This window comes from Cladophialophora bantiana (genome assembly GCF_000835475.1).
Source record: "Cladophialophora bantiana CBS 173.52 unplaced genomic scaffold supercont1.17, whole genome shotgun sequence".
Lineage (NCBI taxonomy): Eukaryota > Fungi > Ascomycota > Eurotiomycetes > Chaetothyriales > Herpotrichiellaceae > Cladophialophora > Cladophialophora bantiana.
Genome location: NW_015971591.1, coordinates 579,753 through 599,349, shown reverse-complemented (window position 1 = coordinate 599,349; position 19,597 = coordinate 579,753). Strand labels below are relative to the sequence as shown.

At 51.9% G+C, this 19,597-nt stretch overlaps 6 protein-coding genes and 1 non-coding gene across 7 annotated transcripts; 4 read left to right on the top strand and 3 right to left on the bottom strand.

Annotated features, from left to right (window-relative positions):
- Window positions 1-2,648: 2,648 nt before the first annotated feature.
- On the bottom strand, window positions 2,649-3,741 carry Z519_10175 (uncharacterized protein; the record flags this gene model as incomplete). The annotated part of the gene is made up of 2 exons (XM_016767892.1): window positions 2,649-3,660; window positions 3,719-3,741. The coding sequence occupies 2 exons, from the start codon at window positions 3,739-3,741 to the stop codon at window positions 2,649-2,651; spliced, it is 1,035 nt and encodes a 344-aa protein (XP_016615990.1).
- A 1,138-nt stretch (window positions 3,742-4,879) lies between these two features.
- Z519_10174 (uncharacterized protein) lies at window positions 4,880-9,634 on the top strand (the record flags this gene model as incomplete). Its single annotated transcript, XM_016767891.1, has 2 exons — window positions 4,880-8,557; window positions 8,615-9,634. The coding sequence occupies 2 exons, from the start codon at window positions 4,880-4,882 to the stop codon at window positions 9,632-9,634; spliced, it is 4,698 nt and encodes a 1,565-aa protein (XP_016615989.1).
- Window positions 9,635-11,100: 1,466 nt separating this feature from the next.
- Z519_10173 (uncharacterized protein) lies at window positions 11,101-12,757 on the top strand (the record flags this gene model as incomplete). Its single annotated transcript, XM_016767890.1, has 3 exons — window positions 11,101-11,341; window positions 11,398-11,939; window positions 11,996-12,757. The coding sequence occupies 3 exons, from the start codon at window positions 11,101-11,103 to the stop codon at window positions 12,755-12,757; spliced, it is 1,545 nt and encodes a 514-aa protein (XP_016615988.1).
- A 348-nt stretch (window positions 12,758-13,105) lies between these two features.
- Z519_10172 (ketol-acid reductoisomerase, mitochondrial) lies at window positions 13,106-14,505 on the top strand (the record flags this gene model as incomplete). Its single annotated transcript, XM_016767889.1, has 4 exons — window positions 13,106-13,316; window positions 13,375-13,406; window positions 13,460-13,738; window positions 13,789-14,505. The coding sequence occupies 4 exons, from the start codon at window positions 13,106-13,108 to the stop codon at window positions 14,503-14,505; spliced, it is 1,239 nt and encodes a 412-aa protein (XP_016615987.1).
- Window positions 14,506-15,049: 544 nt separating this feature from the next.
- Z519_10171 (uncharacterized protein) lies at window positions 15,050-16,429 on the top strand (the record flags this gene model as incomplete). The annotated part of the gene is made up of 2 exons (XM_016767888.1): window positions 15,050-15,428; window positions 15,519-16,429. The coding sequence occupies 2 exons, from the start codon at window positions 15,050-15,052 to the stop codon at window positions 16,427-16,429; spliced, it is 1,290 nt and encodes a 429-aa protein (XP_016615986.1).
- A 472-nt stretch (window positions 16,430-16,901) lies between these two features.
- Z519_10170 lies at window positions 16,902-17,006 on the bottom strand. The gene has a single exon. It is a non-coding gene; the product is annotated as a tRNA-Leu (tRNA).
- Window positions 17,007-17,604: 598 nt separating this feature from the next.
- On the bottom strand, window positions 17,605-19,281 carry Z519_10169 (uncharacterized protein; the record flags this gene model as incomplete). The annotated part of the gene is made up of 1 exon (XM_016767887.1): window positions 17,605-19,281. The coding sequence occupies one exon, from the start codon at window positions 19,279-19,281 to the stop codon at window positions 17,605-17,607; it is 1,677 nt and encodes a 558-aa protein (XP_016615985.1).
- Window positions 19,282-19,597: the final 316 nt, after the last annotated feature.

The window sequence follows — 19,597 nt, the reverse complement described above, 5'->3', positions numbered from 1 at the left end:
CACATATGGCCCGATGGCTGAAGCGACGGACGGTGGGTGTTAGCTAGCTGTCATTCTTATCCCTGAGGGAAGATTCTGAAGAAATCCCAAGTCGTTATGTACGTACGTGGTATGCCCTTGTCAGTAAAGACACTCTCCATCGTCGCCATTACGCCGGTTCCTTCAGCGTAGACCCTTTAGAGGCGGTGAATCTCCATCGTCCAGACGAGGTGCTTTATCTTATGTGTATCACAGGAAGAAGGTTTGTGATGCCATAGGTGCAGCAGGGCGTACACTAGAGTGAGTAAGCACGCCGGCGATTATGGATCAAGCTTGCCTATGTATTATTACCTCGTACTCCGCCACAGCTTACTTCGGTTAATCCCTCGCCCGCTCGGTCGTTGCCTATTTCCTGCGCCTGGCACCTGGCGCTCAAGCTCTCTCTCCACCAGGACAAACTCCTCACGCAGAAAGGATTGGTATCCAAACATGGTTCACCGACTAGGGAAAGGCTTCGAAGTTGGGTGCCTGTTACGACAACACATGGGCCGGGCCGGGACGAGTCTCGACCCTCGTTTAGCGTGGTGCTAATGGGCGAGGGGGCAACCCAGGGGGTAGCCAGGAGATTGAGGCACATCAAAGAAGAATTTTCTGAACATACCGAGTACACAGTGGCGCCTTCCGCATGGCCCAAGTGCCAGTGTATCTACGTCCTCAGCGTAGCTGCCGGATAAACGAATAACACACATCTCCGTACTGACGTCCTTTACCGCTCGCTCTGACACATGATAGAAACGGCAGGAAAGAAAAATTGTGCCATACACTGGTCCTCACTGCAAATCTGCTAACGGCGACCTCACACGCCTTCTTCTCTCGTGTCTCGATAATGTCGGTTATCCTATCTTGCCTCTCAATCAACATGAAGCCTTTTTCCTTTAGCAAGAGCTCGAAATAAGGCCAACGGCAACCGACTTGGCAACGGTGGAAATGAGAAATCCGCCTTCAGAATATCCGATTGTTGGGCACTATCGCACTCCAAAACAAGCTTAATGGTATGTTAAGCGTTCTAGATCACCGGCTGATTGTCCGACTTTCAATCTTTCAGCCAGGTCACAAGGACACCCGATGAACATCACAAGGAAACCGATGTTGCTTCTGGAAAGTAGCCAAGAAGACATCCACAGATGACGTCTCCATATGGCGTGCGACGAAGCACTAGTATCGATCTAAAACCTCACACCAGATGACGACCAACAGGTTTGACACGAGCTATCTCTGCCCGGCACGCATTATAGCGCTGCAATTTGTGAAGCAATTTCCTATAAGCTGTTTCTGGGCCGGTGGTGAACTTGGAGATGCGAAATCTGGATCGTACCTCCACCGTTGTGTTGAAGGCAACTTGAGCGGACCCCGTCAAAACCCAGTCCTGCCTTACAGCCTTGCCTAAAATAACCTCTTCCTTTCAGCAAAAGACATTGCTGCATCATTATGTGACACCTCACCTCAATAGGTGCCCAACTACATGACCACCGAAGTCGGGGTGTTCAGCCTCGTGTTCATTGTCGAGCGCCCAATGGACGTGAGTCTCAGCCAGCCAATGGTCTGCGGGCGCAATTGCATTCGCATGTCTGTCAATCAACGAGCCCGTTCGGATCATAGAGTCCGCCATCTCCATGGTCTGATTGCCTACGGCGACGGAGGACTGTGGAGTGTTTTCCGCCTTAAAACCCCCTCTTGATCCTCCTTCGACCGTTTACATCACGGCTCCTTCTTTTGAGCCTCGTAATTTCGGGCACTTCCAATTTATGTTGCTCCGACAAACTGGGATCAGTTTCTATTCGCCTCACTGTCGAACGTACAGAAGCTTAGCAAGGAACATCAGATGCAACGGCAGATTCTTTGAATAGCAATAAGAAGCAAGATAATACTGCCACAGATGGAATTAGAAATAATGCTGCCAGCGTTCCCTCTAATGCCTTCCGGCGGGGTGTGAACACTTGTACGACAACGTCGACTGTTTAGACAGAGCAACCACCGTAGCCAGGACTGCTCTGCTCGCAGGCTTCAACGACTTTCAATCATTCGAAGCATCAGAAAAGCTGCTGGAAGCCATAGAGAGGCTGTTTCCTTGGCAATTATTTCTGGAACGCCCAAATTACAACACTTGGAAACAAGAATGTCGAAGAGTTTATGCAGAAATGGTCCAGAATGACTTCCTGGGGCGGAGAACAAGGAGTCCAGACTCTCGAAGTAGTACATCGATGGTGTGACTTGTAGTCTGTCTTGCTACGAGGGGAGCCTCGACAGGGGCGATTTGACACTACATGGGAATACTGTGCATGGAGATCAATTAATCAGACTTTTACCTGGATTCTCGAATCTCTCGGGGCACAAAGGTGCAGGGTAGTGGCTACTTTTCCTGTATCGACTTCGATGGAGGACTGTTTAGGACTTAATAGTGGGTCGAATTTATGGGGAGTCCGTCTGTTCAACAATCGCCTATAGTCATCCTCCTAGCACCATGTCATTGGGGAAGTGGGAGTTTTTGGTCTAACATTTAATTGATGTCTATTTGAAGAGTGATTGCTCTAGCTATCTACCCAGTCCTGGCGCGAGGAAGCGAAGGCATGGCCTCGGGTTGACCGTTCCCTACTGCAGACCATACAATGTCATGTGGTAAGGCGGCTACTCCGCTCCTCAGTCTCCACACTTTTCCTCAGATGTTGTAACAGCTCCGAAGTGAAAGAGCGCTGCTCACGAATGAATGTGCCCCAGTCGGGGTGTTGTATAAGAACAGTTATCATGCAGGCAGCAAATTGAGTGAGCAACGTCCTTAGGTCGTCGCCATCGCTTGTATTTTCGTAGATGTACTGAATCAGCAGGAAAATCTCTGGAACCCGCTCTGGAAACAAGTTGAGAGAGGCCAAGGTGCGCTGCATTTTGTACAGGACCAGAGATCTGAGGGGCTTAACAATGTACCTGTCGCAAAAGACATACAATTTTGCTTGCGCAAGGAAAGTCTCTGTAAAGCTTTCTGAGGGCGTGTAATTCTTGTATGCGTTGAAAACGGGGCCATCCCATTCGGGGCAGGTATTGCAGAACTTGGCCCAATCGATCCCTAGCTTTGAGTTTCGATCAGGGAGATTTGGGACGGCCGCAGTCTCGGCCAGAGTGTTTGTTGTACTATAGGTAGGGTTTCGCAGACTTTTACGCCTCCTTAACCACGAACCTGGCCGGCAAATCTGATCCTTCCAACCTGGGTTGTAGCGCTTGTTGTTGAACGGTGGGCAGAGGTCTTCTGCCAACCTGTTCAGCCTCTCTCCTTTACTGCTCTCGAAGAATTTTTCGGCACACCCGTCAGCATGAGTAGTTGTTGGATGGCTTGAAGTAATTTTGTCGGTGGTCGGATTTTTCAACTGTGTCGATGAAGAGAATTTTGGATCGATGACAATCTTAGGTGGAGGTACTGAAAAGTCCCCTTTGTAGGCATATTCGCAGAAACGCAAAAACGTATCTTCGTCGATGTCGTCCAAAATGGCCCGTCTTTCAATGCTCTCGACCATGTTCCCATTGATCAAGGCGGCGAACACTGGAGAGAGTTGAATGGCCAAATTCGAATGGACATTGTATGCCGTCCGCTCGAGACCCACGAGGAATTGAAAGGTTGGTGAGCGTAGGGACCTATATATTTTCCGGATAAAAGTCAGCTATGTGACACAGAGATCACCGTAATGCTTACTCGCTGAACGAGGGACATTGCATGATCTGTCCAAAACAGCAAAATGTAGGCACAGCGCAAGAATTGATTGTGGTACCACGTCCTCGTTGATTTATTTTTCTAATTTACAAGAAGCGGCCAAGCAATGCTCTCGCGCCCTCATGGTAAGGCTTTTTTCCTACACACTCAAACGGCTAAAATGGCTTCATGGTCTCCTGACCGCTTGTCGAGGGAGTGGTACAACAAACAAATGTAGCAAATAGAGCTGTTTTGGGGCACGCGTGGTATGGACACTTTTCTCTAGATGAAAGTGTTAATATAGTTATGAACAGTCGGATGCACTTACTCCGTAGCGATTCCGGGTACCGGTACATTGTTCATAAAACAGGAAAAATGGGGAGACCAAATTGTGCAGAGCTTGATGGCAAGGCTGGTCCAATTAGGGGGTGGATGAGGATTCAATAGGTGGAGCAGGATGGAGATACTCATAACCTTAAGCGAGTCATGTCGCGGAGGTCTGACCAATGACTATAGCAGTGATTGACTCGCGGCAAACTCTAATTTCTCCGAAGTCAACCTGGTTTCCACCTTGACGCGCTTGCTCTCCCCCATGATTGCTACAAGCCAACATCGCCATGGCCTCATCACTGAGATTGGCATTTCTCCTTTGTGCACCTGGAGCTTCCGGAGCCGGTGCACATATCACACGTGTCATGAACGCCCTGCAGTCTGCGTCCAAACGTCCTCCCTCCCCTGATTCCAAGACGCATAAACGGACCGCCCTGATTCATCAACGGATGCGACAACCCATGGAAAGCGCTTATCAAGATCCCCATCAAGGGCTCTGGACACGCAACCGGGCTCAGGTTGGTTTGATTCAAGTCATGAATAGTCAATATAAGATCGTCTTTGCCTTCGCATGGAGACTTGGAGGGCTGGGCCTTTTCTATCAAACGGCAACTGCACTTTTGTTCCTTTTCCTTTTCATTTATTACATCAGCTCCTGGACCCTACCAGTTGCCCCCTGACACTGTGCCCTCTCAGTTAAACCTCTCAGTTCATTCCTATTTCCATTGTCAACTTGAAATCACAGGTCGTCTTTTAATTTTTCATCTTCCTAGACCTCTGGGACAAGCCCAACCGTACCTTTACTCTTCTCCCATCAGGAGTGACAACCCCGATATGTCTCTTGTGGGAAATTTTGTTTCCAATTACGACAACAGTGCCGGAAGGCAGGGTCCTGGGCTTCCAGGACATTGTCGGAGGGAATCGCAGGTTGACGACTCTCACACCACGTTGCGGACAAAGTCCCAAGATGCCCGTCGGTCCTCAGATATTGAAGATGTGTCATTTCCAAGGCACGGCAGTGGCGAAAAGCGTCGCTCTAGCTCTGTCAGCAAAGACGAAAAACTGCCTGCCGAAAGTTGGGATCAATCCAGAAGTTCAGAGAACGATGAGGGTGACGAGGGTGTCAGATACCTGGCCCGACAGTTCTCACGGACGTCTACAAGGACCGAGAATGCTAATCCTTTCGCTGCCGCACCCGGTTCTTCCCTGGATCCCACTTCTGACAACTTCCAAACCCGGGACTGGATCAAGGCATTATTCAATCTACAATCAAAAGACGATCGGTTTCTTGCCAGAACTGCTGGCGTAGCATTCCGCAATCTCAGCGTACATGGGTTCGGGTCTGCCACCGACTACCAAAAAACAGTCGGCAACGTCCCTTTTCAAGCCGTCGGTTTAGTTCGCAAGTTGATGGGCGTGGGACAACACAGAATCGACATTCTTCGCGGGTTCGACGGACTCGTAAACCATGGAGAAATGCTGGTCGTTCTGGGACCTCCTGGTTCGGGTTGTTCGACTTTCCTCAAGACGCTCGCCGGCGAGACCCACGGTTTCAACGTCGATAAGGATTCATATATCAACTATCAAGGGATCGCTTTTGAGCAGATGCACAAGCACTTCCGCGGTGAGGCAATCTATACCGCCGAACAAGATGTCCATTTCCCTCAGCTGTCTGTCGCTGATACCCTTTACTTTGCCGCTCGTGCGAGAGCACCAAGAAATCGTCCTGGAAACGTCTCAGCACACACCTACGCTTGCCACATGCGAGATGTCATCATGGCTACCTTCGGTATTCGACACACCTTCAACACTCGAGTGGGTAATGACTTCATCCGCGGTGTCAGCGGTGGAGAAAGAAAGCGTGTCAGTATCGCTGAGGCTGCCCTGAACATGTCGCCTCTTCAATGCTGGGATAACAGTACCCGGGGCTTGGATAGTGCTAACGCCATAGAGTTCTGCAAAACCTTACGGTTATCTACCGAAATTCTCAGTGCCACGGCGGCAGTTGCAATCTACCAGGCTCCCCAGGCTGCCTACGACATCTTCGACAAGGTCATTGTACTTTATGAAGGTCAACAGATCTATTTCGGGAGGACCGAAGATGCTAAAGATTACTTCGTTCGCATGGGCTTTCATTGTCCAAAACGTCAGACTACAGCAGACTTCCTGACATCTATGACGAGCTCCGATGAACGAATTGTCCGCGAAGGTTTCGAGCACAAAGCACCGCGGACTCCCGATGAATTTGCAAAGGCGTGGAAAGATAGTCCCGAACGTGCCAAGCTACTCGAAGATATCGAAGAATTTGATAAGAGACATCCTCTTGGTGGAGAGGACTTGGACAAGTTCAAAGAATCCAGAAGATTGCAGCAAGCGAAGCGACAACGTGTGGCGTCACCGTATACTCTGTCTTATGGTCAACAGGTTAGGCTTTGTCTATGGCGTGGGTTTCGCAGGTTGTTCGCAGACCCGAGTCTCACACTGACTTCAATTATCGGCAACAATGTTTTTGCTCTGATCATCGGTTCGATCTTTTACAATCTCGACGGCACAACCAACTCTTTCTACTCACGCGGCGCCCTCCTGTTCTTCGCCATACTTTTGAACGCGTTCAGTTCTGCCTTGGAAATCCTCACTCTTTATGCGCAACGACCTATTGTCGAGAAACATCAACGGTACGCGTTATATCATCCTTCAAGTGAGGCTTTTGCGTCCATGTTGACGGATATGCCTTACAAGATCGCCAATACGATCATCTTCAACGTCACCCTGTATTTCTTGACCAACCTGAGGAGAGAACCTGGGGCATTCTTCTTCTTTCTCCTCATTTCGTTCACCTTGACTCTAGTCATGAGCATGCTATTTCGAACTATCGCCTCTGTCTCTCGAACCCTAAGTCAGGCTCTAGCACCAGCTGCCATTCTCATTCTAGCCATTGTCATCTATACTGGTTTCGCCATTCCGGTTAATTACATGCTCAGCTGGGCGCGTTGGATCAACTACCTTGACCCTGTCGCCTACGGATTCGAAGCCCTCATGATAAATGAGTTCTCTGGACGCAATTTCGACTGCGCCGTATATGTGCCATCGGGTCCGGGATATTCCGATTCGAACCGAGTTTGTTCAACAGTCGGGTCTCGTCCAGGTCAAACATTTGTCAATGGGGATGACTTTATCAACAGCAGTTATAAGTATTATGCTTCCCACAAATGGAGGAATTTTGGCATCTTGATTGCTTTCATGATCGGCTTGTTCCTCACCTACCTGGTGTCGGCTGAAATTGTCCAAGCCAAGAAGTCTAAGGGCGAAGTTCTGGTGTTCCGTCGCGGTCAGGCACCAGCTACATTGAGGATGAAACCTCAAGACGCGGAGACCGGCGACGTAACATCAACCGTAAAGACGGAGAACAATAAAGATTCTAAGGATATGTCGACCGTCATTCAGAGGCAAACTGCAATCTTCCAATGGCGCGATGTTTGCTACGACATTCCACTGAACGGTGGGCGACGTCTCTTGGACCACGTCGACGGCTGGGTCAAGCCTGGCACTCTGACTGCTTTGATGGGTGTGTCTGGAGCTGGAAAGACGACGCTTCTGGATGTCCTTGCTACTCGCGTCACTATGGGAGTTATTACCGGCGAGATGCTAGTCGACGGTCGACAACGAGACGAATCTTTCCAGCGCAAGACCGGCTACGTCCAACAACAAGATCTTCACTTGGAGACCTCGACCGTTAGAGAAGCCCTGAGCTTTAGCGCACTCCTCCGTCAACCCGCACACATCCCACGGCGGGAAAAGCTAGCGTACGTCAACGAGGTCATCAAACTTCTCGAAATGTCCGAATACGCCGATGCCGTCGTCGGGGTTCCGGGCGAAGGTCTCAACGTGGAACAACGTAAACGTCTAACCATTGGTGTAGAGTTGGCAGCCAAACCGGAATTGTTACTGTTCCTAGATGAACCGACTTCTGGCCTCGATTCGCAGACGTCTTGGTCTATATTAGATCTCCTCGAGAAGCTGAAGAAAAACGGACAAGCTATTCTCTGCACGATCCACCAACCATCAGCGATGCTCTTTCAACGCTTTGATCGACTCCTGTTCCTAGCCCAAGGTGGACGTACCGTCTACTTCGGCCCTGTAGGAGAATCCTCTAGAACTCTAATTAACTACTTTGAACGCAACGGCGCCCATCGTTGCCCACCCGACGCGAATCCCGCCGAGTGGATGTTGGAGGTCATCGGAGCTGCACCAGGCTCCCACACCGAGGTCGATTGGGTCGAGACCTGGCGTACGTCGCCGGAATACAGGGGGGTGCAATCCGAACTCTCCCAAATGAAGGCTGAACGTTGCCAACTCGCCCGAGCGACTTCGAACCGGGCTGACAAAGCCAGCTATCGCGAGTTCGCTGCGCCCTTTTATCAGCAGCTTTATGAAGTTCTAAAACGAGTCTTTGAGCAATACTGGCGCACACCTTCTTACATCTACAGCAAATTATCTCTCTGTATCGCTTCTGTGAGCATGCCTCTATCACCGATCGACGTCCCTTCAGCCTGCTGACTCCTCTCTTAGGGTCTCTTTATCGGCTTCTCCTTCTTCAACGCCAAAATAACGCAACAGGGTCTCCAAAACCAGATGTTCGGCATCTTTATGTTGATGACAATCTTCGGCCAGCTTGTGCAGCAAATCATGCCGTTGTTCGTGACGCAACGCTCACTCTATGAAGTCCGCGAACGACCGAGTAAGACATACTCATGGCAGGCGTTTATGATGAGTAACATCATCGTCGAACTTCCTTGGTCTGCATTCTGTGCCCTACTGATCTTTTTCACCTGGTATTATCCAATTGGCCTGTACAACAATGCTGAACCGACCGATACTGTCCGCGAGCGTGGTGCGTTGATGTTCCTCCTTATCTTGACCTTCTTGTTGTTCACGTCGACTTTCGCACACATGGTTATCGCGGCCATCGAGACGGCCGAGACAGGTGGAAATATTGCCAATCTATGCTTCTCACTTACCTTGGTCTTCTGTGGAGTCCTGGTGGGCCCTAAGGCGCTGCCCGGTTTCTGGATTTTCATGTATCGCGTCTCGCCGTTTACGTACTTGATTGACGGCATGCTCAGTACAGCTGTCGCACATGCCAGTGTCACTTGCGCCACCAACGAGTATCTCCATTTCACCGCACCTTCAGGCCAAACTTGCGCAGAGTACATGAGGTCTTACATGGACTCGTTTGGTGGATATCTCCAGAACCCTTTGGGCACAGGCAACTGCAGTTACTGCCAGATATCGACCACCGACGCGTTCTTGGCCAGCGTCTCCTCACATCCGCAGTACATGTGGCGCAACTTCGGACTGATGTGGCCATACATCGCATTTAATGTCATTGGGGCCGTATTCCTGTACTGGCTTGCGCGAGTACCGAAGCATATGAACAGGGGAAAGAAAGAAGTCGCCAGCCCTGGAGAGAGCAAAGAGGGAAGTGTACTAGAGGGACCTGTTGATACTGTCAGTGGGGAAAAGAGAGAGGAGACGGAGACGGAGAAGGACGCAGGTGCAAGCACTGCTCTGCCGATGACCGTGAAGTAGGCCACTCAAATCATGATGAGCTTGCTGGACGACATCAACCAACCCAATGACCTCGACAAATCCCCGCTCTGTTTACTCAGGGGCAGTTGGCACCCCTTTTTGTCTGTTCTTGGAATTCTGGCCCTAAATTTGTCAGAGTAAGTGCCAGAAGATTGTCTGGTGGTACCGCTATTTTAAGCTGATCTCGATATAGTTCTCAATGACCAACCTCTCCCTACATACGACGACCACTAAATTGTCAAAAAGAAAAAAAAAACTTGTACGACTGGGTCTTAAGCCCCCAGTGGGAGACAACGTCTTAATATCTCATCACCCAGAGCACCTAGATTTCATATTATTTGTCTGTCTCTAGAACGTCGGCTTAGATTTCGGGAACTGTCACATCAACCGGACAAGATGGAGTGTATTGAGGCATTTGCCTGGGGTGAGGGGGGCCATTAGATCGATTTTTTTGGTTTCAGGTGTCTGTGTTCGGTGCAAAAGGCTTGATATTTGGTACTTTATGGCAAGTGCTACAAAATGACATCTCGGCGGTACCTGCTGTGGGTGTGTGACTAGTCGCCCTGGGCGCACCAAGGGTGAAGTACGATGGAGCGACAACAGGTCCCTTTGCAGAGTCCAAATGTCTGATTAGAGCATCGCTCAAACTCCGGATTAGCGGCCGGTCCCGCCCAAACAACTGGCTCGAGCGCCTATACTCGTTAATATAGTATAGATCTATATCCCAAACAGCCTGATTTACTTGTACTCCACACCGAGTTCATCGAGAGAGCAGCCAGGCTCTGTGACAGGCGGTCTACTCCAGCTTGGCACAGATGTCGAACATAAGAAACTCGGTCGACAACAAATCGTTACTTCACGATACTGGCGAGTGCAATAGTGGGCACGGGGCGTTCAACTGCCGCAGTGGTTTCGAGCATTGCTCCGGCGTTAATGCAGGCACCAGCAGCAGAACTAACGATTCCGCGAGAGTCTACTGGCCTATCCGTCACAGATATGCATCGTAGGTGCCGATTCGAGATCGAAGATTGCGCTCAGGAATGGACTTTTGGTCAGGACTTGTTTCGACTCTATCCATGTTCCCCCTCTGTACGGTTCGATCGCGGACTGGCCGGGCTGGTGTCGGGAATTTTCATACACACCGGAAACCTGGGGGCTGGTTCGAGCAGGTTGAGAATATGAACTTAGATATTCATTCGTCGCGGGGTGGAAGTATTGCGCCTCGCCTGGCTGACTGTCTATCATCCTCTACAGGGATCTGTTCGCTACGCTTCATCACCATGTATGCGTTGTCTACGCCACTGCACGAGTGCAAAGAGTTTGCAGGAAAGCCACTCCACTCACACTGTATTCGTTTTCGATAAAGGCACTCTTTCCTCGCTCAACCGTGTGAGGATCTCCCATGCCGCGTCTTCCCCGTAGGCTTGAGCCCCTCATGCTTCTTGGACCGAAGCCTTGATACCGCCATGTCGGACGCTTCTCCCTTTTCCGGGTTGTCGTTCATTCCGTTGCGAGCTCTGGGCATAGCATTTGGCGTTGGGGTTCTCTATCTTGTCTGTCTGGCTGTCTATCGCCTATATCTTAGTCCTCTGGCCAAATTCCCCGGACCCCCTCTCACTGCTCTGACACCGTGGTATGAATTTTACTATGATGTCATCAAGGAAGGGAGATATACATGGAAGATACGCGAACTGCATCGTGAATATGGTCAGTATTCAGCGTAGCCTCAGGATCTATCGCATTGGCTAAAACACATCTTCCAGGACCGATAGTGCGGATCAATCCGTATGAACTTCATATTGACGACCCAGAATATTATGATGAAGTCTATACCGGCCCGACGAAGCCTCGTGACAAATGGGCATGGTCTGCGGCCATGTTTGGGAATTCGTCGTCGCACTTTGGAAGCGTGCCGCACAGTTTGCACCGAATGCGACGGGCGCCCTTGAATCCTTTCTTCTCGAAGAAGGCAGTGGCCCGGCTCGAGCCCATGATTCGATCGGTTGTCGAAAAGCTTTGTGCGCGACTGGCGGGCTTTCAGCAGACCAAGGAGCCGGTCAATCTGCGCTATGCCTTTGCGGCGTTGACAATGGACGTCATCACCGACTATGCCTTTGCAAATTGCTACAATTGCCTTGACGAACCCGACTTTGCGCCCGTGTGGCCCGAGGCCGTCGATTCAGTCTCGGAGCAGAGCCATGTCAACAAGCAATTCCCCTGGCTGCTGCCTGTCATGAAGTTAGTACCGCTGTGGCTCGTGGAACGGATAAATCCACACATCATGCGGCTGATCAACTTTCAGATTGTTCGCATCAAATCCGCTTCCTCTGATGGCACAGCTGGCTAATGAGACCACTTTAGGGCTTAACTCAGCAGGTTGCGGAAATCATGAAGGACAAAGACACGAGTAACAAAAATCAAAGTCACCCCACGATATTCCACGAGCTCATCCACACAAGGGAGCTGCCTCCGGAAGAGAAGACACTTGAGCACCTCGTGGACGAAGGGCAATCTGTTGTTGCAGCAGGTCAAGTCACAACCACCCACTACCTGAATACCACGGCATATCACATTCTGGCGAACCTGGATGTCCTTGATAAGCTGAAGGCCGAGCTCGGGGAGGCCATGCCTGATGGAAAATTGCCTTCGTTACAGAAACTCGAGAGGCTTCCTTACCTCACCGCGGTGGTGTACGAGGGCTTTCGAATGTCCTATGGGGTGACACACCGTTTGCAACGAGTCTCTCCTACCGAACCTCTCATTTACCACGACTATGTCATCCCCGCGGGGACGCCAGTGAGCATGACATCGATATTCATGCACGAAAACACGAAGTATTTTCCGGAACCCAAAGTGTTCAAGCCCGAGAGATGGCTGAACCCTGGCTCCCGAGATAGACTGGAGAAGTACCTGGTGAACTTCAGCAAGGGCACCCGGGCGTGTCTGGGGCGACACCTCGCCGAGGCAGAGATCTATCTCACCTTGGCGGCCGTGTTTCGCAGGTTCGACCTGAAGCTATACGAGACTACCCGAGACGATATTGATGTCGCGCACGACTTCTTTAATCCGCAGCCACGGCGGGGGTCGAGAGGTTTGAGGGTGATGGTGAGGGACGTAGCATGATAATTAAGAGAGCTTCCAATGCCTCAAATGTCCCAGAATGGGGACACATTGGACAAGACACGTCTACTTGTAATTGGAGATCCCTATCTGAGCATCACGAGCGAAGTCTGCGGAGTGAAAATGCTGTTGCGGGGCGGGGAGGCTAGAGTGGCTCCGAGGGGTCTGACAGCCTCGCCGTTGTCGGAGCCAAGCAAATCGAGTGCAGTTGGTGCAGCTCCGTGTTGTGAGAAGTGAGAGGTGAGCCGCCCAGCAAAAAATTTCCCCCCAAGGTTCTTATAGCTTCCCAAGTTGTCACGCACCTCTCTTCTCTCTCTTTCCTCCTAGACACATACACATACACACACAGAAATGGCTTCCAAGACCTTTGCGCGCACATTGCGCACTGCCTCCAAGCAGAAAATCAGCACACCTACCGTCCAGAAACGGTCCATCGCTTCTGCGTTGGCGACCAGACCTCTTGTTGCTGCCACGCAGCGCCCTTCGTTCGCAGCTCCTGCCCAGCAGCAAAAGCGAGGTGTCAAGACCATTGATTTTGCTGGCACGAAAGAAACTGTCTATGGTGCGCAGCACACTCTCTTATTGTCAGGGGGGAGATTTTGCTGACAATTCTGCTGTAGAACGGGAAGACTGGCCGCGTGAGAAGCTTCTTGTATGCTGACCCCCCAATCCCAAATGTACTGCCTCCGTTGACCGCACCCCCAGGACTACTTCAAGAACGACACCCTTGCTCTGATCGGCTATGGCTCGCAGGGCCATGGCCAAGGTCTTAACCTCCGAGACAATGGCTTGAACGTCATCATTGGTGTTCGCAAGAATGGCGCCTCGTGGAAAGAGGCGGAACAAGACGGCTGGATCCCAGGCAAGAATCTGTTCGAAGTGGACGAGGCTATCGATCGGGGAACCATTATCATGAACCTGCTCAGTGATGCTGCGCAGAGTGAGACCTGGCCCGCCATCAAGCCAAAGTTGACCAAGGGCAAGGTAAGATCATCGCGGCCTGTGTTCGAGGCCGGGGTTGACGGTGCAAACAGACTCTGTATTTCTCCCACGGCTTCTCCCCCGTCTTCAAAGACCTCACGAAAGTGGACGTCCCCAAGGACATCGACGTCATCCTCGTCGCACCCAAGGGTTCCGGCCGAACCGTTCGAAGCTTGTTCCGTGAGGGCCGGGGCATCAACTCCTCCATCGCCGTCTACCAGGACGTGACTGGCAAGGCTGAAGAGAAGGCCATTGCCCTTGGTGTCGCTATTGGCAGCGGTTACCTGTACAAGACCACCTTTGAGAAAGAAGTCTATTCCGATCTTTATGGTGAACGAGGATGCTTGATGGGCGGTATTCACGGCATGTTCCTGGCCCAATACGAGGTCCTGCGCGAACGTGGACATTCTCCATCCGAGGCATTCAACGAGACCGTCGAGGAAGCCACTCAATCCCTGTATCCACTCATCGGCGCCAATGGCATGGACTGGATGTACGCCGCTTGTTCGACCACCGCCCGCCGCGGTGCGATCGACTGGTCGAGCAAGTTCAAGGACACCCTCAAGCCTCTCTTCAATGAGCTCTACGACAGCGTGAAGAATGGCACAGAGACGAAGCGCAGCTTGGAGTTCAACAGTGCACCTGACTATAGAGAAAAGTACGAGAAGGAGATGCAAGATATCCGGGATTTGGAAATCTGGCGTGCCGGCAAGGCTGTTCGGTTCGTGAATTCACTGCCCCTCTCGCATGTATACGAGGCCGCTCGCTAACGATGATGACAGGGCCCTTCGACCTGAAAACCAGTGATGGGTCTCGGTGCACCAGGTGTTGCTACCCTTTTATGTGGTTTGTTTGGCAATCAAAAGTTGAGCAATGTATCAAATGGCGAGGTCTCTGGATGGGTGAACATGGATCTTGACAGCAATGCGGCCGCCTTGTGGACTTTGGAGATTTAAATGCTCCCATGCCCAATGCTTGCTGGGGGAGTCCGATCTCGGCAGAGCTTCGGACATCTGCACGCTTACCAATTTCGTGCTTTTGGATCGTGGGTTTTCAATGAAGATTTGTTGCGTCGTCAGTTTTCTTTTCCATTGATTCATTCACCCGCCTCTCTTGCCCTACACGCTGTTTCTTGGTTCAGTCTGCTTAGTCGTTTCATCCAATCTTCGGCGTCTGAGACTTGGACCCAAGTTGTTCGAAGTCGATTATATTACACCAATATCGCACGACATTAGGAGGCACAAGCATCGAACACACGCCCAAGTGAAAGATCGGAGATTCAGAACAGTAGGGCAAAGTGACCCCAAAAAAGGCATGGCAGATCCATCAACCTGCCCGCCTCTAACACCCTCCTCCATCAGAGGCGCCTATACAAAGATCCAACCCCACATCCACAAAACCCCCCTTGTAACGAGTAGATCTCTCAATGCCATTGCCTCATCGCGCGACCCGTCTGCTTTTCTATCCGACAACCCACCACCCTTTGGGTCTGCCGAATCCGATGTCAACGACAATGTCGACGCAGGGCAATCGAGCGATGCTCCGCCCAGATTCCGCCTGTATTTCAAGTGTGAGAATTTGCAGAAGATCGGGGCGTTCAAGGCCAGAGGCGCGTTCCACGCCGTGACGAGGCTGATTGAGGAGTTGGGCATTGACGAGGTGAGGAGGAGAGGGGTCGTTACGCACAGTAGTGGTGAGTCTGGTGGTCAGCCAAAAGAAGATGCTCTGACTGCCTTGTAACACCACATCACGCTCAGGCCAGTGCTTCTTACATGGACAAAAGGAAACCACGCTCAGGCGCTGGCGCTAGCGGCCTCCACATTCGCCATTCCCGCTTACATCGTCATGCCCTCGATATCCACCACGTCCAAAATCGCAGGCACCCGTCTGTACACCCCGAACGTCATCTTCAGCGGCTCCACCTCGGACGAGCGCGAAGCCGTTGTCGCAGACGTCGTCAAGGAGAAAGGCGCGATCTTGGTCCCGCCATATGATCATCCCGACATCATTCTAGGCCAGGGCACGGTCGGGTTGGAGATGGAGGAGCAGCTGCGCGAACTCACGGGCACTGGGGAACAGTCGACGGAGGGCGACAAGGCCCGATTTGACGCGGTCATCACCCCCATTGGCGGCGGCGGGCTCCTAGGCGGCACGGCCACGTTCTTCTCTTCCCAGCCCGACACCTTGGTGTTCGGCGCTGAGCCGTCATTCCAGGGCGCCGACGACGGCCGTCGGGGGCTTCTCCAGAACAAAAGAATCGAGCACGTCAAGTCGCTGACCATTGCCGACGGGCTCCGCACGCCCGTCGGCGTGCTCAACTGGACCATCGTCGCGGACAAGTCCCAAGTGGAGGGCCTCTACGCGGTGAGCGAAGAGGAGATCAAGATGACCATGCGGCTCGTGTTTGAGCGGCTCAAGCTCGTCGTGGAGCCGAGTGGCTGCGTGCCGTTGGCGGTGGTGCTGTTCAACACCGAGTTCAGACATATGGTCGCCGAAAGACAGAGACTCTCGAGGGAAAATCACGGAGGAACCAACAAGGCATACTGGGACGTCGGTGTGGTGCTTAGCGGCGGGAATACAACCATGAAGGCGATCGCGACGCTGTACGGCGAGGAAAAAGGGGCAAAGGCGGAAAGAGAGGCGGGAAAAATCAACCTAGACGGGACAAAGAAAGTCGAGGATGTTACTGGATGAAGACGATCCAGGAGATACCTTGTACATAATGAGGATAAAACATACTCCCTATCGAAGTGCCCTATAGACCTCTTCTGTTCTAAAGAGCAGACAGAACAGACCTGTCCATAAGTTTCCTGCGCCGCGCTGGGTAGATTTCAGCTCGTCCGCGCCGCTTTCTGTCAGTCGATCTGTATGTATCCTCCTCCACTCCGCCCAGTGCAACGCGCAAGAGGAGGAAGGGCACTTGAATGATCCATGTACACAGGGGTAACGTGGGGGAATGGTAGTGGGTAAACTATCTGATGACAGTGACGGCAGCTATGAAGGAGGCACTCAAGTGCCAAAGTGCCAAAAGGCCTCACACCGGCCCTGAAGAAAACAAACCCCAAAAAGGAAGCTTCCTTCCCAGCCACACCAAATAAATGAGCCCTCAGAGGAGAAAGAGGTACTCGGTATAGAGAAGGGGAAAAAATCAAGAAAAAGATCACGATGAGAGGAGTGGGGTTCGAACCCACGCATCTTTCGATAGCAGAGAAGTCAAAGATTTAGTGGAAAGACTTAAATCTGCCGCCTTAAACCACTCGGCCATCCTCCCAATTGTAGAAATTAATTTGTTGCTGTCTCGGAGCATAAAATCAACCAAATTTTCGGTTGTATAATATATATCAAAAAAATATGAGCCTCGTTGAATGTGAGGCTGACGGGGGGTGAAAGAGCCAATAACAAGGGAATATGTTACGCTATACATAACTGTACCTGATAGGCGCCTGCCGAGGAACTGGGACAGGACTCGGTACAGGGTACTTTGAGTACTACCAAGGCTACCTATTAAGCCCTGCGAGGCAGCCAAGTCGGTTGCTTCACCCCGTCCTTGACCATTTCTGTCATCCTCCAGCATCCCCATGGAATCATTTACCTGCTCTAACCACCCTCGCCCAACACAGCTACATACCCGTCTTGAAAGTCACATACCATGTTGACCGGCACCTCCACGCCGAGAAAGTATATGCGGTGTCAATCATGGTGGCTCGCGCTTCATCATTCGCTACGGCCGCATAAGGCGAAAAAAGTCTCGTTGGTACTATGTGCTCATCCCTTTCGCGGGGCAAGAGCTCCTAAAGGAGGAAGTTTAACAATCTCGGCCACCTTCATGCGTTGTCCACATGACGGGTGAAACCACAGAAACAGGGCGCTCACTGCAGTCCCAAGACGTCCTTCAGCATGGCCAACGCCCCAAATAACTGACTATCATGGTACTTCCTCGCGACCACCTGCAGATTAATCGGCGCCTTCTCGAAATTCCCTTCCTCCCACAACTGCTTGACATGCGCGCATGCATCGCTCAGCGGCTTATAGTCCTGAGCATACACCTCGCCCTTCTCGGCCTTGATCGGAGTCGGGATAACCACACCGGGGTAGTCGATGAAATTGTACAGGGACGTGTACGTCCAGTAGAAGGCCGTGTCGTGCGCCGAAGCTGGTCCGACGAAGCAAGGCCCAATGACCACGTCCACGTCTTGAGCGTTCCAGTTTTCGGCAAACGCGATACGGAAGGCGTCTCTCTCCCAGCGCATGTTGCTCACGTCGACGCCGGTCTGCATCCCGTGGGGTTCTGCATCCTTCCAGATCCACGACGAGAGCGGGTGGATTGGTTCTCCGGTCTCGCTGATGTGCTCAGCCATCGCCTTCCCCCCATCTGGCCAGTACATGCGACGAATCTTGGCCCACGCTCCGGCGGCGTCGTAGGGCGTAAAGTCCTTGACCTCGAGGATTTCCGAGTACTTCGGGTCAGAAAGGAGCTCTTTTGCCCAGGAAACGGCTCGCTTGACTGGCGGCTGAGGATCGATGAAGCCGTCGTTGCTGATCACGCCGACCTTTAGACGTCCACCGATGGGCGTTTTGAGACCTGTCCAGGGCATGGGCACGATCCTCGGATCTTCGAGATGTGGCTTCGCCGCAATAACGTTGCTCGTGAACAGTTCCATGTCTCTCAGGCTGCGGCACATGGGTCCGATTGAGCATAAAACGTTGAGCTCTGCCGGAAATGGAGCCGCAATCATATCTTTCATGGGCAAGGTATATGACGTGGGTTTGAAGCCGTAGATACCACAGAACGCCGAAGGGCCACGGATGCTGCCTCCAATATCGGTGCCGACGCCCAAAATCGATCCTTTCATCGCTATCAAAGCTGCCTCGCCGCCCGTCGAGCCGCCGGCCGAGAGGTGGATGTTGTAGGGGTTCAGAACTCGGCCCCAGTGCGAGTCGGACTCTAGATGCATCAAGGTTTGAGGTTGGTTCGTTTTACAGTAGAAGACGGCTCCCAGGCTTCGCAGGATCGCCACCAACTGGCTGTCCTTTTCATTTTTAACGATGCTGCCAAAGACGCCCATGGAGGAATAAGTCCCCGCAATGGGCATGTGGTCTTTGATGCTGACCGGCACGCCATGCAGGGGGCCCATGGTCTTGCCGTTCTTGGCCAGATAGTCGTCGAGCGACTTTGCTTGCTCAACGGCTTCGTCCATGAACCACTGGGTCAAGCAGCAGGTCAGTTGATGGGCGACGATGGCGCGCTTGCAAAATGCCTTGGCCACAGCAACAGCCGTGTATTTGCGGCCAGCGATGGCCTCTGCGAGGCTTGTGGCATCGTAGTCCTCGGTGATTTCAATCTCTTCGGGAGTCAAGATGCCAAAGGTGGTCGCAAGTCGCGATACATCCTGCGGAGGGTTCTTGACTACATCCTCCGGGATGTAGTATTCCTGTGGGATCTTTTCATTGAAGGCTCGAAGCAAAGCGGCTCGCTTTGCTTCGTACTCTGGCGTGCCCTCGGGGACAATCTTGGGCTGAATGACGTTGAACGGCCTGGTCACCATCTTGCTTTGGTCTATATCTGAAAAGCTCGAAGACTGGAGATAACAGCCTGGGCCTCGGAGAGCTTTTACGATCACTCTTCTTTTTGCCAGCGGCTCGCAACGATGTGGTCGTCGAGACTCAATTATTCAGTCGATCCTTGACAACCAATCTAGGGCGTTGATCGTGCATCTCCGCTGCGCAAACGCTTCTCGCTGGCCACAGATATCCCCAAGTGGCTTGGGAGGTGCTCGCAGCCCTCGTTCGGGTAAAGCGTCACGCCATAGAATGCATCTCCCCGCAAGGTTTCCCACGATTGTCCCTGCTTGACGGCGGGAG